Below are 22500 nucleotides of genomic sequence, written 5' to 3'. Positions count from 1 at the left end.
GTGGGGAACTACTGGAGGGCTCTCTACAAGCTGGAGAAGGGCTTCCAGGACACGCCCAAGGCCCTGAACATCGCCAGCCGCATCAAGGCCGAGGTGGAGGCCTTCAAGGAGCACATCCCCATAGTACAGGTATGTTAATGATCAATACATCCCCATAGTACAGGTATGTTAATGATCAATACATCCCCATAGTACAGGTATGTTAATGATCAATACATCCCCATAGTACAGGTACCCTAATGATCAATACACCCCTCCCCCCCCGCAGGTGTTGTGTGTGTGTCTAACTATCTACCCCCCCCCCTCCTCCTACAGGTACCCCCCCCCCCCCTTGCAGTTACTGTGTAACTAACTACCCCCACCCCCCCGTCCCCCTCCCGCAGGTGCTGTGTAACCCGGGTCTGCGCGAGCGCCACTGGGAGGCCATGTCTTCCGTGGTGGGGTTCCCGCTGCGTCCTGCGGAGGAGGGGGCGTGTGTGGCGCGCTTCCTGCCCCTGCGCCTGCACACCCACCTGGGCAGCTTCGAGGGCATCAGCGAGGCCGCCAGTAAGGAGCACTCCCTGGAGAAGGCCATGGAGAAGATGTCCCTGGAGTGGGCGGAGATGGAGTTCGCCCTGCTGCCCTACAGGGAGACGGGCACCTCCATTCTGTCCTCCGTGGATGAGGTCCAGACGCTGCTGGATGACCACATCGTCAAGACCCAGACCATGAGGGGCTCGCCCTTCATCAAACCCTTCGAGGCTGAGATACAGTGAGAGGGGGGGCGGGGGGGGGCGGGGGGGGCGGGGTGTATACAGCTCTGTGTATTCTATCAGTGAGAGGGGGGGCGGGGGGGGGGGGGTGTATACAGCTCTGTGTATTCTATCAGTGGTCCTCCACCTTTATCTCTGCATGGTCCACTTCTTCATTACTGTAGCAGGACGTCTGTTACCACTCTGACTGCACTGACTGCTCTGCTCTGACTGCTCTGACTGCTCTGCCTGCTCTGCTCTGACTGCTCTGTTCTGCCTGCTCTGCCTGCTCTGACTGCTCTGCCTGCTCTGCCTGCTCTGCCTGCCTGTGTAGTGACTGGGAGGGCAAGCTGCTGCTTCTCCAGGAGATCCTGGATGAGTGGTTGAAGGTCCAGTCCACCTGGCTGTACCTGGAGCCCATCTTCTCCTCTCCTGACATCATGGCCCAGATGCCGGAGGAGGGGAGGCGCTTCACCGCCGTCGACAAGACCTGGAGAGAAACCATGAAGCAGGTCTCCCTGGTAAGATCGCACGCACGCACGCACGCACGCACGCACGCACGCACGCACGCACGCACCTGTTTGGGTCTGGGCTGTCTGAGGAACTAGAGCTATGTGATGGATGAGATGTTAGTGTGGTTATTATGGTTGCCCTATGTTTTAATAAGCATCAGCCCCTGTTGGGGCCCTGAGACACACACACACACACACACACACACACACACACAGATATATACACACACACACACACACACACACACACTCTCACACACACACACACACACACACACACATACACACACACACACACACACACATTCACACACTCACACACACACTCACACACACACACATGCACACACACTCTCACGGTTCCACTGGAACCCCTAGAGAGCCTCCAAAGGGTAATTGGCGTCCTCAGTAGACCTGAAATGAGAAGCATCAATATCAGCCGCGTCCTCCAGAAGGCCGGCTGACTGCACCATCAAATAGGAATTATGGATTTTGTCTGGAAGGAGCGGGCCGCGTGGAGTCACAAAGAAATGAGGTCGCAAAGGGACAGAGAGCCTACAGTCTCAATGTCTTTGTGAGATGTGTGGGACTGTGGTGTGATGTTGTGTGTGTGTATGTGTGTGTGTGTATGTGTGTGTGTGTGATGTGTGGGACTGTGGTGTGATGTTGTGTGTGTGTATGTGTATGTATGGGCCTGTGGTGTGATGTTGTGTGTGTGTATGTGTGTGTGTGATGTGTGGGACTGTGGTGTGATGTTGTGTGTGTGTATGTGTATGTATGGGCCTGTGGTGTGATGTTGTGTGTGTGTATGTGTGTGTGTGATGTGTGGGCCTGTGGTGTGATGTTGTGTGTGTGTATGTGTGTGTGTGAGATGTGTGGGACTGTGGTGTGATGTTGTGTGTGTGTATGTGTGTGTGAGATGTGTGGGACTGTGGTGTGATGTTGTGTGTGTGTATGTGTGTGTGAGATGTGTGGGACTGTGGTGTGATGTTGTGTGTGTGTATGTGTGTGTGATGTGTGGGACTGTGGTGTGATGTTGTGTGTGTGCGCGCGTGCGTGTTTTCAGACACAAGTGCTGATGAAGCCATTTGCCTACGCACAGGAGACAACGTTTCAAAGAGAACCGTCCGAGTTCAGAGTGTGTGTGTGTGTGTGTGTGTGTGTGTGTGTGTGTGTGTGTGTGTGTGTGTGTGTGTGTGTGTGTGTGTGTGTGTGTGTGTAGCTTGTATAAAATACTTTTTCTTCATCCAGCACAAGGCCATGTCCAGTACGCAGTGAGACAGCCCTCCCTCAGGCAGGGACATGGACATGTGACAGAGCTCTCCTTGTCCTGGGTTGACCCTCCCAGTTATTGATCACTTCCTGGATTGATTGTGGTTGTGCAATCAATACTAATAAAGAAGAGAGACAGAGATAAACAGAAGCCCTTTCATGGTCAGTATGGGATCTGGAGAAACCCTCTAGTGTACAGGAACCACCTGAACCTGGAGCCTGTCTTACCTCAGAGAAGTGGGCACTAAACAGCAGGTCCATTCAACTGTGAGGTCAAATCAACAGTTAAATCAACATTGTTTCTGGAGACGTGGTAATAGAAGCAGCCACTGGGGGGAGCTGTAGGTCCACCAGTCCCCAGCCCTGCCAGCCTGCCACACCTCAGGATCCACACTCTTTATTTACCCTCCACTTGAATGTGTCCATCAGCTGGTCCTGTTGACTGGACCACAGAGGACAGCTCAGGCCAGGTGAAGAGCCTGACCACCAGGCTGTCTCACCTCCACAACCCCCGCTTACCCTCTGCTGCAGAGGAGCGGAGAAACCTCTCCTTCTCTCACACACACACACACAGGGTGGTGTGCTGAAGTATTTGACATGGTTATGAAGCTGTCAGTAGTCCTGAGCAGAGAGAGGTGTGTCTGGTGTGAGAGGACTCCTCCCTCCCTGGCAGGATAAACCCTCTGACCCCACGCTGCTACACGCCTTCACTTACAGCAGCACACAGAGCAGAGGAGGGTGTGTGTGTGTGTGTGCGTGTGCGTGTGCGTGTGTGTGTGTGTGTCTGCCGTACTGCAGCCATCTCAGTAGTGGACAATTCAATTCCCACACTGAAAGATTCCATCTGTCTGACCAATAAAAAGAACATCATAAAAAAGCGTATTATGACACATTAAACATCCATTACAGCAGTGTTAGCCACGCAGTGTCCCCTTGAAAAGCCTTCTGCTAGCAGGCTGAATAGAAATGTCTCCCTTATCAGTTGCTATTGTATCTAGACCAGCTGAAACCACCAGGCTGATTCTGCCCCTGCCCCCCCCTCTGAGAGCTGAGAGAACGCCTCAGACACCGGGACCACGTCCAGCTGAAACCACCAGGCTGATTCTGCCCCTGCCCCCCCCTCTGAGAGCTGAGAGAACGCCTCAGACACCGGGACCACGTCCAGCTGAAACCACCAGGCTGATTCTGCCCCTGCCCCCCCCTCTGAGAGCTGAGAGAACGCCTCAGACACCGGGACCACGTCCAGCTGAAACCACCAGGCTGATTCTGCCCCTGCCCCCCCCTCTGAGAGCTGAGAGAACGCCTCAGACACCGGGACCACGTCCAGCTGAAACCACCAGGCTGATTCTGCCCCTGCCCCCCCCTCTGAGAGCTGAGAGAACGCCTCAGACACCGGGACCACGTCCAGCTGAAACCACCAGGCTGATTCTGCCCCTGCCCCCCCCTCTGAGAGCTGAGAGAACGCCTCAGACACCGGGACCACGTCCAGCTGAAACCACCAGGCTGATTCTGCCCCTGCCCCCCCCTCTGAGAGCTGAGAGAACGCCTCAGACACCGGGACCACGTCCAGCTGTATCAGTCTGAGATCAGCTGGGGAGGGACACAAACCTTCTCATCACAATCAGCCTGTTTAAACTCATCCAATCAGCCCATCTTTGTATTTCTCAGTTTACTCATCAGATGAGCTTGATGATTTGATTGAGTGTGTCATCAGAGAGTTAGTTACAGTAGCCAGGGTCTGTCTGGGGTAATAATGGAATCTGGAGAAAACCAGACCATCACCATAAAATCCAATAAAAAAGGGATTTAATCTTCCAAAATGGAGGCTCCCCTTTCCCCCATCTGCACCGTCTGTCTCTCTCATTGTCATGGTTGCCGAGGGTGATTTAGGCGGGGCTTATTGAGAAGGCTGATTGTTGCTCCTCCTGTATTACTGCTGTTGGAGCAGCAGAAAGGCTTTGTTTTGGTATAAAAGCCTTGTTAAAGTTCATCTCCCAGCCTCCCCCCTCGCCTCCCCCCTCAGCTCCCAGCCTCCCCCCTCGCCTCCCAGCCTCATCTCCCAGCCTCCCACCTCATCTTCCAGCCTCCCCCCCATCTCCCAGCCTCCCCCCCATCTCCCAGCCTCCCCCCTCATCTCCCAGCCTCCCAGCCTCCCCCTCATCTCCTAGCCTCCCAGCCTCCCCCCTCATCTCCCAGCCTCCCAGCCTCCCAGCCTCCCCCCTCATCTCCTAGCCTCCCAGCCTCCCCCCTCATCTCCTAGCCTCCCAGCCTCCCCCCTCATCTCCCAGCCTCCCAGCCTCCCCCCCTCATCTCCTAGCCTCCCAGCCTCCCCCCTCATCTCCTAGCCTCCCAGCCTCCCCCCTCATCTCCCAGCCTCCCAGCGTCCCACCTCAGCTCCTGTCACCACAGGTAATAGGGAATCAATAGCAATCAGGAGAGAGAAAAAAAGCAATTATGATGTGGTCTTCTCTGCTGTGTGTGTGGTCTCTGTGCTCTGCGGGAGGCCTGGCAGGAAGAAGAAAAGCAGGTTTTAATGTAGTTGTCTCCGAGTCAAAGACTGAGAACTCTCTCTCTCATGTAACCTTTCCAACTGCACATACAAAACACATGACCAAAGATCAAAACACATGACCAAAGATCAAAACACATGACCAAAGATCAAAACACATGACCAAAGATCAAAACATGTGTGCAGTTCCCTGTTTCACATCCATAGTAATTATAGCACAGTGCCAGCTACTGTCCAACTACTGTCCAACTACTGTCCAGCTAGAACACAATGGCTGGTTGGCAGAGACAGAGACAGAGACAGAGACAGAGACAGAGACAGAGACAGAGACAAAGACAGGCCTACCAGCCAGAGACAGAGACAGCTACAGGCCTACCAGCCAGAGACAGAGAGAAGACAGAGACAGAGACAGAGAGAAGACAGAGACAGAGACAGAGAGAAGACAGAGACAGAGACAGACCTACCAGCCAGAGACAGAGACAGACAGCTACAGGCCTACCAGCCAGAGACAGAGAGAAGACAGAGACAGAGAGAAGACAGAGACAGAGACAGAGAGAAGACAGAGACAGAGACAGACCTACCAGCCAGAGACAGAGACAGACAGCTACAGGCCTACCAGCCAGAGACAGAGACAGAGACAGGGACAGAGACAGACAGCTATAGGCCTACCAGCCAGAGACAGAGACAGAGACAGGGACAGGGACAGACAGAGACAGAGACAGGGACAGAGACAGACAGCTATAGGCCTACCAGCCAGAGACAGAGACAGAGACAGGGACAGGGACAGACAGAGACAGAGACAGGGACAGAGACAGACAGCTATAGGCCTACCAGCCAGAGACAGAGACAGAGACAGAGACAGAGACAGACAGAGACAGAGACAGGGACAGACAGAGACAGAGACAGGGACAGAGACAGACAGCTATAGGCCTACCAGCCAGAGACAGAGACAGAGACAGAGACAGGGACAGGGACAGAGACAGACAGCTATAGGCCTACCAGCCAGAGACAGAGCAGTGAATTAGTCCTCTGCCCAGGTGAGATGGGAGCTGAGCAGCTCTGTGTTCAGCTCTGTGTTCAGCTCTGTGTTCAGCTCTGTGTTCAGCCCTGTGTTCAGCCCTGTGTTCAGCCCTGTGTTCAGCCCTGTGTTCAGCTCTGTGTTCAGCCCTGTGTTCAGCTCTGTGTTCAGCCCTGTTGGGATGAAAGGAGGATGCTGCAGGCCTGCTGTTAGCCTAAGAACAGAGATGCTAGGAATCTGGCTGCAGACAGAGTCAGGGTTTCTCCTGTGGCTCTCTGGTGATGATCTGACCCCTGACCCCTGACCCTGAGTGAATGTTGTAGGGGTGTAGCTGTAGATGCTGGGTAAGGACAACTCTGGACCAGAAACTGGTGGAACTAGGAAACCCAAACTCCCATATCAACCGTATGATCTCTCTCTCTCTCTCTCTCTCTCTCTCTCTCCCTGTTTAACAGGACAAGCATGTGCTGGCTGTGGTGGCCATAGACAAGATGTTGGAGAAGCTGAAGAAGTCCAACGAGTTCCTGGACATGATCCTGAAGGGTCTGAATGACTACCTGGAGAGGAAGCGCCTCTACTTCCCACGATTCTTCTTCCTGTCCAATGACGAGCTGCTGGAGATCCTCTCTGAGACCAAAGACCCCACCAGGTAAAACTCTGGTCCCACCAGCTAGAGCCCTGGTCCCAACAGGTAAAACTCTGGGCCCACCAGGTAGAGCCCTGGTCCCAACAGGTAAAACCCTGGTCCCACCAGGTAAATCTCTGGGCCCTCCAGGTAAACCACTGGACAGCTTGCACCTGTTAGTTTCCAGCGGGGTGAAACAGTTAGGGATGAAAGGTGTAGAGAGGAAGAAGGCCTTAACAACTAACAGTAGGAATGATGAAGACGTGTGTCCCTAGTGTAGTAGTGTAGTAGTGTAGTGTAGTAGTGTGTAGTGTTGTAGTGTAGTAGTGTAGTAGTGTGTAGTGTAGTAGTGTAGTGTAGTAGTGTTGTAGTGTAGTAGTGTAGTAGTAGTGTAGTAGTGTGTAGTGTAGTAGTGTGTAGTGTAGTAGTGTAGTAGTGTGTAGTGTAGTGTAGTAGTGTAGTAGTGTAGTGTGTAGTGGTTAATCATGCAGTGGAAGTGTAACACTGGGTACTTGGTGTGTGTGTGTGTGTGCATACCAGGTGTGTGTATGTGTACCTGGTGTGTGTGTGTATGAGGTGTTAGCACAACCTCCTATTTGTCCAGTCCAAATATGAACAGAACACTTGAGCCTGGCCGACATGGGCAGACAATCATGCAATCCTTTTCTCTTCACCTCTTTGTGAAGAGGGCTCTGAGAGAGAGAGAGAGAGAGAGAGAGAGGGAGAGAGAGAGAGAGAAGAGAGGATCTTCACCTCCTTGTGAAGTGGGCTCTAAAGAGAGAGAGAGAGAGAGAGAGAAAAGAGAAGACAGGAAATAAAAAAAGCAATTTAACTGAGAGTTTGGGGCCTTGGAAAACTAATTTCAAGCCTTGAAAATCCTGTACTTACTGTGGGAATTTAATTCTAGCGTCTCTTCTCCTCCCCTGCCGTGGCCTAGTTCCTCCTCTGCAGCGTGGGGCTGTGGATCCCAGAGCAGGCGCACCCTGATAAGCTGCCTTGTCTTATTTCAGGGTATTTGGTTCATAATGAATGTGATTTCAGACAAAGGAGGCTCAGCCTTTTACTCTTCCTCCTCTCTCTCTTCTTTCTCTCTTTTTTATCCCCCTCCTCTCCTCTCCTCTCCTCTCCTCTCCTCTCCTCTCCTCTCCCGTCCCCTCTCCTCTCCTCTCCTCTCCTCTCCCCTCCCGTCCCCTCTCCTCTCCCCTCCCGTCCCCTCTCCTCTCTCCTCTCCTCTCCTCTCCTCTCCTCTCCTCTCCTCTCCTCTCCCCTCTCCTCTCTCCTCTCCTCTCCTCTCCTCTCCTCTCCTCTCCTCCCCTCTCCCCTCCCGTCCCCTCTCCTCTCCTCTCCTCTCCTCTCCTCTCCTCTCCTCTCCTCTCCTCTCCTCCCCTCTCCCCTCCCGTCCCCTCTCCTCTCCTCTCCTCCGTCTTCATCCTCCCGTCTGCTGCAGTGGATTTCATCAGCCTCATGTGCTCTCTGGGTGCTCTGAAAAGACAGTCTTCTAAACGGGTTCCGGTGGCGTGGGTCTGACGAGGCGGGGGGATGAATCCATCTGCAGGCTGAAAGGGACTGCTCATGCAGGGAAGGTCGGGCAGGAGGGGGGGGGGCGGGGGGGGAGGGGGGGCATCTTTATGCCCTGTATAGCATGGGAGTGCCAGGCTGTCTCTGTGTGGAGGCTGAACCAGGCTGTCTGTGTGGAGGCTGAACCAGGCTGTCTGTGTGAAGGCTGAACCAGGCTGTCTCTGTGTGGAGGCTGAACCAGGCTGTCTCTGTGTGGAGGCTGAACCAGGCTGTCTCTGTGTGGAGGCTGAACCAGGCTGTCTCTGTGGAGGCTGAACAAGGCTGTCTCTGTGGAGGCTGAACCAGGCTGTCTCTGGAGGCTGAACCAGGCTGTCTCTATGGAGGCTGAACTAGGCTGTCTCTGTGGAGGCTGAACCAGGCTGTCTGTGTGTGGAGGCTGAACCAGGCTGTCTATGGAGGCTGAACCAGGCTGTCTCTGTGGAGGCTGAACAAGGCTGTCTCTGTGGAGGCTGAACCAGGCTGTCTCTGGAGGCTGAACCAGGCTGTCTCTATGGAGGCTGAACTAGGCTGTCTCTGTGTGGAGGCTGAACCAGGCTGTCTCTGTGGAGGCTGAACCAGGCTGTCTCTGTGGAGGCTGGTTATGTGTTTCACAGGACCTGACATGCAGAAGGTAGCACAACATAGTTTGGGACACAACTCATAACTTAGACTTAGGTGTGTGCGTGTGCGTCCTGCTTAGTGTCACACATGTGGGTTCTGGGCTGTCTGATTCTGGACCCTGGCTCCCTGGTCCACTTGCTTCCTATGTTTGGTTTTCCATCAATTCCAAAAAGTTGTAAAAAGTTACTACTGTCCCCCCCTAGGGTGCAGCCCCACCTGTAACAGTTACTACTGACCCCCCCCCCCAGCCCCGGGTGCAGCCCCACCTGTAAAAGTTACTACTGACCCCCCCCCCCCCAGCCCCGGGTGCAGCCCCACCTGTAACAGTTACTACTGACCCCCCCCCCCAGCCCCGGGTGCAGCCCCACCTGTAACAGTTACTACTGACCCCCCCCCCCAGCCCCGGGTGCAGCCCCACCTGTAACAGTTACTACTGACCCCCCCCCCCAGCCCCGGGTGCAGCCCCACCTGTAAAAGTTACTACTGTGCCCCCCCCCCCCAGGGTGCAGCCCCACCTGTAAAAGTTACTACTGTGCCCCCCCCCCCCCCCAGGGTGCAGCCCCACCTGTAAAATGTACTACTGTGCCCCCCCCCCCCCCCAGGGTGCAGCCCCACCTGAAGAAGTGTTTTGAGGGCATTGCCAGCGTGGTCTTCACAGACGTGCTGGACATCACCCACATGCAGAGCAGTGAGGGGGAGGTGGTTCAGCTGCTGGAGACCATCTCCACCTCCAAGGCCAGGGGGCAGGTGGAGAAGTGGCTGCTGGAGCTGGAGATGGGCATGATGGCCTCTCTGCAGAAGGTACACTACACTATACTATACTATACTACTATACCACACTATACTATACTATACTACACTACTACACTATACTATACTATACCACACTATACTACACTATACTATACTATACTACACTACTACACTATACTACACTATACTATACTATACCACACTATACTACACTATACTACACTATACTACACTATACTATACTAATATACCACACTATACTATACTACACTACTACACTATACTATACTATACCACACTATACTACACTATACTATACTATACTACACTACTACACTATACTACACTATACTATACTATACTATACCACACTATACTACACTATACTACAGTATACTATACTATATCACACTACTACACTATACTACACTATACTATACTATATCACACTACTACACTATACTACACTACTACACTATACTACACTATACTACACTACTACTACACTATACTACACTATACTATACTATACCACACTATACTACACAATACTACACTATACTATACCACACTATACTACACAATACTACAGTATACTATACTATACCACACTATACTACACCACACTATACCACACTATACTACACTATACTATACTATACCACACTATACTACACCACACTATACCACACTATACTACACTATACTACACTACTACACTATACTACAGTATACTACACTATACTATACTATATCACACTATACTACACTACTATACTATACTACAGTATACTACACTACACTATACTATACTATACCACACTACACTATACTGTACTATATCACACTATACTACATTATACTACACTACTATACTATACTATACCACTATACTACACTACTATACCACTATACTATACTATACTACTATACTATACTACACTATACTATATTATAATACACTATACTATACCACTATACTACACTATACTACAGTATACCAGACTATATTACACTACACTACTATACTATAATACACTATGCTATACCACTATACTATACTACACTACTACACTACACTACTACACTACACTACTACACTACACTATACTATACTATACTATAGTATAGTATAGTATTCTAACGTTGATAACGTGATGCCCATCCCTGTGCCAGGTGATCGGGGAGGCCATAGAGGCGTACCCCCAGGACCTGAGGATCAACTGGGTCAGGGCCTGGCCCGGTCAGACAGTCCTGTGTGTGTCTCAGGTCTACTGGACCACAGACATCAACAACGCCATCCTCTCAGGACCCACGGTGACCACGCTAACCCAGCACAGACACTCAGCACACAGCACAGACACACAGCACCGCATATACTATAATACACTATACTACACTATACTATACTATACTATACTATAATATACTACACTATACTATACTATACTATAATACACTATACTTTACCACTATACTACACTATACTATACCACGGTGACCACGCTAACCCAGCACACAGCACAGACATTCAGCACAGACATTCAGCACAGACATTCAGCACAGACATTCAGCACAGACATTCAGCACCGCATAGTGATCAAAACATTGGCTGGACCTCATTAAAGTCCTGTACATCTCTTCATCACTCCCTGTTGGTCTATGAAGCCTTACTGCAAACACTCCCAGCTTACCCAACCTCATTATTATATAACTCAGAGGTCACTCCCAGCTTACCCAACCTCATTATTATATAACTCAGAGGTCACTCCCAGCTTACCCAACCTCATTATTATATAACTCAGAGGTCACTCCCAGCTTACCCAACCTCATTATTATATAACTCAGAGGTCACTCCCAGCTTACCCAACCTCATTATTATATAACTCAGAGGTCACTCCCAGCTTACCCAACCTCATTATTATATAACTCAGAGGTCACCTCACTGCTGGAACAATCTGCACATAACCTTTCAGTTGGTTGCTCTGGTGCCACTAGGGTAGTTTAAACTTTTGATTGAGGACCTCTTTATTGAAAAATGTGTTTGTTTTTCTAGATTGTGTTTTATTATGTTTTAATTGTGTGTGTGTATTGTGTATTATTGTAAACTGTGTGTCTGCAGGGCTCCCTTGTAACAGAGACCTTGGTCTCAATGGGACTCCCTGCTAAAATAAAGGTTCAAAACATTCATACACTCTTAGAAAAAAGGGTTCTAAAAAGGGTTCTTCTTTTGTCCCCATAGGGGAACCCTTTGAAGAACCCTTGTGGGTTCCATGTAGAACCTTCTGTGAAAATGGTTCTACGTGGCACCCACAAGGGGTCTACATCTAACCCAAAAGGGTTCTACATTGAACCTAAGAGGCTTGGTTGGCTTGTCAGAGTGGCCAGTAAAGTTATTGGGGTGAACCAAGCACAGCTGTCTGACCTTTACGATCTACTACTATCTAGTAGATCTAGTACTGACCACCGCCTGCAGAGGGAGTTTGAGCTTCTACCTTTAGGTAGAAGATATAGGGCCGGTTTCACAGACAAGGCTTAAGCCTAGTCCTGGACTAATTCACACTTTCAATGGCAAATTGCCACTGAGGATGCTTTTAGTCTTGGACTAGGCTGAAGCCTTGTCTGTGAAACCGGCCCATTGAGTTCCAACTCATAGAACAAAAAAATTCAAAGACTCTTTTGTTTGCACTGCAATTAGCAGGCTGAATTTACACAAATGATTGCACTAAGCACACTCAGCAATTTGCTCGTCCTTTGTCTTCACATGAAGTGATGCTGTGCTGGATTGTATTGTTGTCTTTGTGTCCTGTCTGGTATGTTGGCTTTCATGTTGTATTTATGATGGAGAAGATGTGTTTTTAATACCTGGCTGCAACCACATTTCCCCTAGTGGGATAATAAATTTGACTTGACTTGACTTCAAAGGGTTCCCCTATGGGGACAAATGAACAACAATTTTAGAACCCTTTCTAGGAGTGTATGTCCACTGGACCAAGAGCTGGTGTTTATTTCCCTATCTAACGACTGATATCTCTCTCTCTCCCTCCCTCCCTCCCTCCCTCCCTCCCCCTCTCTCTCTCCCTCTCTCTCCCTCTCCCTCCCCCTCTCTCTCCCTCTCTCCCTCCCCCCCCCCCCCTCTCTCTCTCCCTCTCCCTACCTCCCTCCCCCTCTCTCTCCCCCTCCCTCTCCCTCCCTCCCTCCCTCTCCCTACCTCCCTCTCCCTCTCTCTCTCCCTCCATCAGGCTCTGGAGGCGTACCTGCAGCAGAACAACACCCAGATTGATGACATCGTGACGTTGGTGCGAGGGAAGCTGTCCAAGCAGAACCGTGTGACGTTGGGCGCCCTGGTGACGCTGGATGTCCACGCCAGAGACGTCCTCGCCATCCTGGTTCAGAAGGGCATCAAGGACCAGAACGACTTTGAATGGCTCAGTCAGCTACGATACTACTGGGTGGTAAGGCCGTGTGTGTGTGTGTGTGTGTGTGTGTGTGTGTGTGTGTGTGTGTGTGTGTGTGTGTGTGTGTGTGTGTGTGTGTGTACCTCTAATTGAGCTGACTCTCCCTCTATGCAGGAAGACACCCTGCAGACTAAGATGATCAACGCTGGTCTGGCGTACGGCTACGAGTACCTGGGGAACACGCCACGCCTGGTCATCACGCCCCTCACTGACCGCTGCTACAGGTAGGAACGCCACGCCTGGTCATCACGCCCCTCACTGACCGCTGCTACAGGTAGGAACGCCACGCCTGGTCAACACGCCCCTCACTGACCGCTGCTACAGGTAGGAACGCCACGCCTGGTCAACACGCCCCTCACTGACCGCTGCTACAGGTAGGAACGCCACGCCTGGTCAACACGCCCCTCACTGACCGCTGCTACAGGTAGGAACGCCACGCCTGGTCAACACGCCCCTCACTGACCGCTGCTACAGGTAGGAACGCCACGCCTGGTCAACACGCCCCTCACTGACCGCTGCTACAGGTAGGAACGCCACGCCTGGTCAACACACCCCTCACTGACCGCTGCTACAGGTAGGAACGCCACACCTGGTCAACACGCCCCTCACTGACCGCTGCTACAGGTAGGAACGCTATGAGCCAAACTAGCCTGTTAGCTAAAGCTAGCACTCCCCACAACATAAGGTTGTCTCTGTTATTTAGTTGACTTCATTGCTTTATACTTCGGTCTCTGTCACTCCATGCTATAAAGTGTTCATGTTATGTTCATTTGAGACTGTGTAACCCCCCCCCCCTCCCCCAGGACTCTGTTTGGGGCGCTCCACCTGTACCTGGGGGGGGCCCCCGAGGGTCCTGCAGGGACGGGGAAGACCGAGACCACCAAGGACCTGGCAAAGGCTGTTGCCAAGCAGTGTGTGGTCTTCAACTGCTCAGACGGCCTGGACTACATCGCCCTGGGCAAGTTCTTCAAGGTGCTTATCCCCACCGAGCACCTTGACCATGGTGGTGCTTATCCCCACCGAACACCTTGACCATGGTGGTGCTTATCCCCACCGAACACCTTGACCATGGTGGTGCTTATCCCCACCGAACACCTTGACCATGGTGGTGCTTATCCCCACCGAACACCTTGACCATGGTGGTGCTTATCCCCACCGAGCACCTTGACCATGGTGGAAACAGAACAACTCTAACAGTCAGGAGATGGTGAAGCTTTGGTTTAGTCATTTATTCATCCTGGGCAGGTTCTTCTTCCATACTTCAGACCCTGATTGCTGTCCTCCCACACACACACTCACACACACATACACACACACACACACACACACACACACACACACACACACACACACACACACACACACACACACACACACACACACACTCACACATACACGCAACCTGATAATTGCTCTGTATCACGACTCCTACTCATTGCCCTAACAACTGTTGTGTTGTGGAGATGTGGTGTTCCTGTATGAGAGACTCTGATACTGCCCTGTCCTGCCTGACAGCACAGTGGAAGCAGACATGAGGGGTTGCCTTGGCAACAGAGAGTTCTGGTGCGTGCGTGTGTGCGTGCGTGGCCAGGACATTCTAATCCATGCTTAATCAACGGACTGTTAAGTCTTTTTAATCAGACTAAAGTTACCAGTTCAGAGATTCACTGAGATGAGATGTTGGTAGAGCACCTCACCCTCCTGCACATGAAGCACATGTTGAGGTGTAGTCATGTCCTCCATGTTTGTAGTCATGTTGAGGTGTAGTCATGTCCTCCATGTTTGTAGTCATGTTGAGGTGTAGTCATGTCCTCCATGTTTGTAGTCATGTCGAGGTGTAGTCATGTCCTCCATGTTTGTAGTCATGTTGAGGTGTAGTCATGTCCTCCATGTTTGTCGTCATGTTGAGGTGTAGTCATGTCCTCCATGTTTCTTGTCCTGTGTCAGGGCTTGCTGTCGTGTGGAGCCTGGGCCTGCTTTGATGAGTTCAACCGCATCGACCTGGAGGTGCTGTCTGTAGTGGCCCAGCAGATCCTCACCATACAGAGAGGTAGGCTGGGGAGGGGGGGAGGGTGGGTGGGTGGGGAGGGGGGGGTGGCTGGGGAGGGTGGGTGGGAGGGGGGGTGGCTGGGGAGGGTGGGGGGGTGGCTGAGGAGGGGGGGAGTGGACCAGTAAGCAGGGTGTGTGTGTCTGCAGGTGTAGTGGACCAGTAAGCAGGGTGTGTGTGTGTCTGCAGGTGTAGTGGACCAGTAAGCAGGGTGTGTGTGTGTCTGCAGGTGTAGTGGACCAGTAAGCAGGGTGTGTGTGTGTCTGCAGGTGTAGTGGACCAGTAAGCAGGGTGTGTGTGTCTGCAGGTGTAGTGGACCAGTAAGCAGGGTGTGTGTGTGTCTGCAGGTGTAGTGGACCAGTAAGCAGGGTGTGTGTGTCTGCAGGTGTAGTGGACCAGTAAGCAGGGTGTGTGTGTCTGCAGGTGTAGTGGACCAGTAAGCAGGGTGTGTGTGTCTGCAGGTGTAGTGGACCAGTAAGCAGGGTGTGTGTGTCTGCAGGTATTACGTCCCATGTGGAAATGCTGCTGTTTGAGGGGACACAGCTGAAGCTCAACCCGTCCTGTGCTGTGTTCATCACCATGAACCCAGGATACGCAGGACGCTCTGAGCTGCCCGACAACCTCAAGGTACCAACACAACCATACACCACCATATATACCCATATATACACTATACTACCATATATACACCACCATACATACCCATATATACACTATACTACCATATATACACCACCATACATACCCATATATACACTATACTACCATATATACACCACCATATATACCCATGTATACACTATACTACCATATATACCCATATATACACTATACTACCATATATACACCACCATACATACCCATATATACACTATACTACCATATATACACCACCATACATACCCATATATACACTATACTACCATATATACCCATATATACACTATACTACCATACACACCCATATATACACTATATAACCATATATACCCATATATACACGATACTACCATATATATACTACCACATATACCCATATATACACTATACTACCATATATACCCATATATACACGATACTACCATACATACCCATATATACACTATACTACCATATATATACTACCATACATACCCATATATACACCATACTACCATATATACACCACCATACATATCCATATATACACTATACTACCATATATATATACTACCATACATACCCATATATACACTATACTACCATATATATATACTACTATACATACCCACATATACACATATATACCATATATATACTACCATACATATCCATATATACACTATACTACCATATATACACCACCATACATATCCATATATACACTATACTACCATACATACCCATATATACACTATACTACCATATATACCCATATATACATATATATATATACCATATATACACCACCATACATACCCATATATACACTATACTACCATATATACACCACCATACATACCCATATATACACCACCATACATATCCATATATACACTATACTACCATATACATCCATATATACACTATACACTATACTACCACACTACCATATATGTATGGTAACCTCCCTCTCCTAGGCTCTGTTCAGGACAGTGGCCATGATGGTTCCAGACTACGCCATGATCGCAGAGATCGTTCTCTACTCCTGTGGCTTTGTGACGGCTCGGCCGCTGTCGGTGAAGATCGTCGCCACCTACAGGCTGTGTTCAGAACAGCTCTCCTCGCAGCATCACTATGACTACGGCATGAGGGCTGTCAAGTCTGTGTTGACTGCTGCTGGAAACCTCAAGGTAACCAAGCAACCCTCAATGTCCCCCTCAACGCCCCACAATGTCCCCCTCAACGCCCCACAATGTCCCCCTCAACGCCCCACAATGTCCTCTTCAATGTCCCCCACAATGCCCCACAATGTCCCCCACAATGCCCCACAATGCCCCACAATGTCCCCCTCAACGCCCCACAATGTCCCCCTCAACGCCCCACAATGTCCTCTTCAATGTCCCCCACAATGCCCCACAATGTCCCCCACAATGTCCCCCTCAACGCCCCACAATGTCCCCCTCAACACCCCACAATGTCCTCCTCAATGTCCCCACCCCATAGATACGTGTCCCTACAGTATTAACCCAGCCTATAATGTTCACACACCATCCTCCCAGTGGTCCTGTCCTGTCCTCCCAGTGGTCCTGTCCTGTCCTCCCAGTGGTCCTGTCCTGCCCTCCCAGTGGTCCTGTCCTGTCTTGTCCTCCCGGTGCCTCCTGTCCTGTCCTCCCAGTGGTCCTGTCCTGTCCTCCCAGTGGTCCTGTCCTGTCCTCCCAGTGGTTCTGTCCTGTCCTCCCAGTGCCCCCTGCCCTGTCCTCCCAGTGGTTCTGTCCTGTCCTCCCAGTGGTCCTGTCCTGTCCTCCCGTCCTGTCCTGTCCTCCCAGTGGTCCTGTCCTGTCCTCCCAGTGGTCCTGTCCTGTCCTCCCAGTGGTCCTGTCCTGTCCTCCCAGTGGTCCTGTCCTGTCCTGTTCTCCCAGTGGTCCTGTCCTGTCCTCCCAGTGCCCCCTGTCCTGTCCTCCCAGTGCCCCCTGTCCTGTCCTCCCAGTGGTCCTGTCCTGTCCTGTCCTCCCAGTGGTCCTGTCCTGTCCTCCCAGTGGTCCTGTCCTGCCCTCCCAGTGGTCCTGTCCTGTCCTCCCAGTGCCTCCTGTCCTGTCCTCCCAGTGGTCCTGTCCTGTCCTCCCAGTGGTCCTGTCCTGTCCTCCCAGTGCCTCCTGTCCTGTCCTCCCAGTGGTCCTGTCCTGTCCTCCCAGTGGTCCTGTCCTGTCCTCCCAGTGCCTCCTGTCCTGTCCTCCCAGTGCCTCCTGTCCTGCCCTCCCAGTGGTAGTGGTGTTATTGCTGTGTGAGGTTGATGTCCAGATAAAGACCTCGGCTGTGCAGGATGTTATCAGTAATGCTGTCGCGGCCGGGCGCCACCGCTGACCCTCCCACCCTCCCCTGGAACACACTCCCATAAAGCCTTCCTCTTCACAGCAACATGACGTTGTCATCACACCGTCAGAAGGAGACTATTCCGGAGAGAAGTTGGAGGTTGTTTCCGAGGCGCCTATCTTCACAAAGACAAAGCAGAATGGTGCCGGGGGAGACTGACTTTCAGAGATAAAGATCTCATTCTGTTCCAGGCGTTCCATGTAAATAGCAGCTGAGTTCCTCCTCGCTTACTCTGCTCCCTAACTAAGTGTTGTTTTGGGGGCAGGCTGCGCATTCATGTCATTTTGACATCAGTTCCCGTCCTGGCGTCCTCGGGGACTCACCCCGCCGCCTCTTCCAAAATGACTTTTGGAGAAGAGGAGGCGTGGGTTTAGCCTGGGGCAGCGCTGTGTGGCGTGGCTCAGAGGGCGGCGTCCTGCGTCGCTGGGAGACATGTCTGTCAGCCGACACAGAGACTGAATGATGCCTTTCCCCACCAGGCCTGATTCATCTCTCTCTCTCTCCCTCTCTGACATCCCTCTCTATCTCTCTCTCTCTCTCGCTCTCTCTATCTCATTCTCTCTCTCTCTCCCTCTCTGACACCCCCCCCCTCCCCCCCTCCAGTTGAAGTTTCCTGAGGAGGATGAGGACATTCTGTTGCTGAGGTCCATCATCGACGTCAACCTCCCCAAGTTCCTGTCTCATGACCTGCCGCTGTTTGAGGTGGGAGTGGTTACCGTGTCATTTCCTGCCTGCCAGGCCCTTCCTGGTTGTTCAGGCTGGTTTCCATCAGACCAGTCAGTCCAAATGCAACAAATCTAATCAAATCATGATGGTTGTTGGTTTGCGGGTTTGTCTTTAAAGAGGGACAATACTTACAATACTTACAATACTTACAATACTTACAATACTTACTTACAGCACAACCATACTGTAGACTTAATTAGTAATGTGAGTGTGTCGTTGTGTGTGTGTGTCTTTGTGTGTGTCTTGTGTGTGTGTGTGTGTGTGTGTGTGTGTGTGTGTGTGTGTGTGTGTGTGTGTGTGTGTGTGTGTGTGTGAGAGCGTGCGTGTGTGTGTGTGTGTCTCCTATCACTCCCCAGGGCATCACATCTGACCTGTTCCCGGGGGTGAAGCTTCCTAAGCCAGACTACCGCCTCCTTCTGGAGGCTGTCCAGCAGAACAGTGACAGGATGAACCTGCAGGTCACAGACTTCTTCTCTGAGAAGATCCTGCAGATCTTTGAGATGATGATCGTGCGTCATGGCTTCATGCTGGTGGGAGAGCCGTTCGGAGGGAAGACCTGCGCCTACCGCGTCCTGGCCGCTGCCCTGCAGGACATCTGTGAGAAGGTAACCCTGACTCTGACCCTAACCCTAACCCTAGAGAACCAAGGTAACCCTAACCCTAGAGAACCAACGTAACCCTAACCCTAGAGAACCAACGTAACCCTAACCCTAGAGAACCAAGGTAACCCTAACCCTAGAGAACCAACGTAACCCTAACCCTAGAGAACCCTCCTCCTTTCAGGAAAGAAAAGAGGAGAAAAGAGGAGAGGAGGAGGAGAGAGGAGAGAAGAGGAGAGAAGAGGAGAGGAGAGGAGAGGAGAGGAGAGGAGAGGAGGGGAGGGGAGGGGAGGGGAGGGGAGGGGAGAGGAGAGGAGAGGAGAGGAGAGGAGAGGAGAGGAGAGGAGAGGAGAGGAGAGAGCCTGGTTTCATCACTAAGGAGACACAGCAGTGACTGATGGAGCCCGGCTCGCCTCACATCCATCATCGTCGACGGCAACGCTAGTGGGCCCGTCACGTCCGCCCTCATCTCGTTTCCCACAACCTTCCTCCTCTCATCTTCCTCGTTAACGGCGTGTGACAGTCTGTCTCTGGAACGGCGCCCGCCGCGGCCGGGGGGCGTGTCTCCTGTGTCTGGAGAGGCTCTTCATCACTTGGACACTGATCTGCCCGCCGATTTATGAGGCCTGGCTGCTGCTAGCCTAGCCTAGCCTCCTCACATGGCTGCTGCTAGCCTAGCCTAGCCTCCTCACATGGCTGCTGCTAGCCTAGCCTCGCCTCCTCACATGGCTGCTGCTAGCCTAGCCTCGCCTCCTCACATGGCTGCTGCTAGCCTAGCCTAGCCTCCTCACATGGCTGCTGCTAGCCTAGCCTCGCCTCCTCACATGGCTGCTGCTAGCCTAGCCTAGCCTCTTCACATGGCTGCTAGCCTAGCCTAGCCTCCTCACATGGCTGCTGCTAGCCTAGCCTCGCCTCCTCACATGGCTGCTGCTAGCCTAGCCTAGCCTAGCCTCTTCACATGGCTGCTAGCCTAGCCTAGCCTCTTCACATGGCTGCTAGCCTAGCCTAGCCTCCTCACATGGGCACCTTCTGCTGTCTCAGTCTGGTGTGTTTCTGTTGTTCTGTTTCTAATGATGTTGATCTGCATTCCTGTGTGTGTGTGTGTGTTTGTGTGTGTGTGTGTGTGTGTGTCTATGTTTGTGTGTGTGTGTGTGTGTGTGTGTGTGTGTGTGTGTGTGTGTGTGTGTGTGTGCAAAGGGTCTGATGGATGAGAACCGGGTCCAGATCACAGTCATCAACCCCAAGTCCATCACCATGGGTCAGCTGTACGGTCAGTTTGACCCCGTCTCCCACGAGTGGTCAGACGGCATCCTGGCTGTCAGCTACAGAGCCTTCGCCACCTCACAGGTAGGACCAGGTCAAGCACGGTCAAGCAAAGGGGACAGAGTCTTTCTACAGAGGGACAGAGTCTTTCTACAGAGGAGACAGAGTCTTTCTACAGAGGGGACAGAGTCTTTCTACAGAGGAGACAGTATGTCAGTCTTAAGCTTCCTTATCCTTCAGGAATCCTGACAGCCATCACAGAATAAGCAATCATTTATCCATCACCTGATGCTGGCTAACCCTTCTTAAAGTAATCTAAACCGCCGTCTGGTGACGCAGATCCTACAGTAGACTGTGTGTCTGTGGTGACAGTAGACTGTGTGTCTGTGGTGACAGTAGACAGTGTGTCTGTGGTGACAGTAGACAGTGTGTCTGTGGTGACAGTAGACTGTGTGTCTGTGGTGACAGTAGACAGTGTGTCTGTGTGTCTGTGGTGACAGTAGACAGTGTGTCTGTGTGTCTGTGGTGACAGTAGACAGTAGACTGTGTGTCTGTGGTGACAGTAGACAGTGTGTCTGTGTGTCTGTGGTGACAGTAGACAGTAGACTGTGTGTCTGTGTGTCTGTGGTGACAGTAGACAGTGTGTCTGTGTGTCTGTGGTGACAGTAGACAGTAGACTGTGTGTCTGTGGTGACAGTAGACAGTGTGTCTGTGGAGGCAGCGGTTGGCTAGACAGACAGACGGTATGACATGGTGATGCTGACTCTGCAGCGCGGTCGGTGACACACCGTGACACAACAAAGTACAGCTTTTATTCTTCCTATTCAATTAGAAACCTCACTTATTTATTTCCCAGTTCCACAATTCTATTTGACAGAATGTGATGGGTACGGTGACACCTTCTCATTTGTATTCTATTCATAAGCGTATGTTATTATTTTCCAAAATTGTTTCCCTACTAAGCTGACACATTGAAGTTGTACAGCTTCTTTCAGCCTGTTTTGACAGCTGTGGTGTGAGGAGATGAAGGTGGACCATCAGACTGCCTCCACCACACTTCACCTCCACACTTCACCTCCACACTTCACCTCCTCACTTCACCTCCTCACTTCACCTCCTCACTTCACCTCCTCACTTCACCTCCACACTTCACCTCCACCACACTTCACCTCCACCACACTTCACCTCCACCACACTTCACCTCCTCACTTCACCTCCTCACTTCACCTCCTCACTTCACCTCCACACTTCACCTCCTCACTTCACCTCCTCACTTCACCTCCACACTTCACCTCCACACTTCATCACCACACTTCATCTCCTCACTTCACCTCCTCACTTCACCTCCTCACTTCATCTCCACACTTCACCTCCTCACTTCACCTCCTCACTTCATCTCCTCTCTGCTGCTCTTCTTTCTCATCATCATGCAGCCAAGCCCTCACTTCTGCTGGAGAATTTTAATTTAAGCCCACCAGCACTGCCTGTCTGTCTGTCTGTCTGCCTGCCTGCCTGTCTGTCTGCCTGTCTGTCTGCCTGTCTGTCTGCCTGCCTGTCTGTCTGCCTGTCTGTCTGTCTGCCTGCCTGTCTAATTTAAGCCCACCAGCACTGCCTGTCTGCCTGTCTCTCTGTCTGCCTGCCTGCCTGTCTGTCTGCCTGTCTGTCTGCCTGCCTGTCTGCCTGCCTGTCTGTCTGCCTGCCTGTCTGTCTGCCTGCCTGTCTGTCTGTCTGTCTGTCTGCCTGCCTGTCTGTCTGCCTGTCTGTCTGTCTGCCTGCCTGTCTGTCTGTCTGTCTGTC

The 22500-nt window shown here is 51.6% G+C and overlaps 1 protein-coding gene across 1 annotated transcript in view; it reads left to right on the top strand.

The window, feature by feature from the left end:
* The window catches only part of dnah7 (dynein, axonemal, heavy chain 7), a gene marked incomplete at both ends in the record, with an annotated part of 69066 nt that overhangs the window by 12670 nt on the left and 33896 nt on the right, over positions 1 to 22500 (top strand). The window contains 15 exon segments of the mRNA XM_083682018.1: positions 1 to 129; positions 384 to 751; positions 1066 to 1252; positions 6498 to 6691; positions 9448 to 9646; positions 10775 to 10915; positions 12841 to 13053; positions 13171 to 13280; positions 13860 to 14028; positions 15004 to 15106; positions 15603 to 15730; positions 16723 to 16935; positions 18719 to 18817; positions 19198 to 19446; positions 20638 to 20787. The exon segment at positions 1 to 129 is cut by the window's left edge and continues 192 nt beyond it. Coding sequence (XP_083538144.1) covers positions 1 to 129; positions 384 to 751; positions 1066 to 1252; positions 6498 to 6691; positions 9448 to 9646; positions 10775 to 10915; positions 12841 to 13053; positions 13171 to 13280; positions 13860 to 14028; positions 15004 to 15106; positions 15603 to 15730; positions 16723 to 16935; positions 18719 to 18817; positions 19198 to 19446; positions 20638 to 20787 — 2652 coding nt within the window.

Source organism: Argentina silus (genome assembly GCF_951799395.1).
Source record: "Argentina silus genome assembly, chromosome: 12".
Classification (NCBI taxonomy): domain Eukaryota; kingdom Metazoa; phylum Chordata; class Actinopteri; order Argentiniformes; family Argentinidae; genus Argentina; species Argentina silus.
Note: the sequence above shows the minus strand (reverse complement) of the source record. Positions and strands in the feature narration are given on the sequence as shown.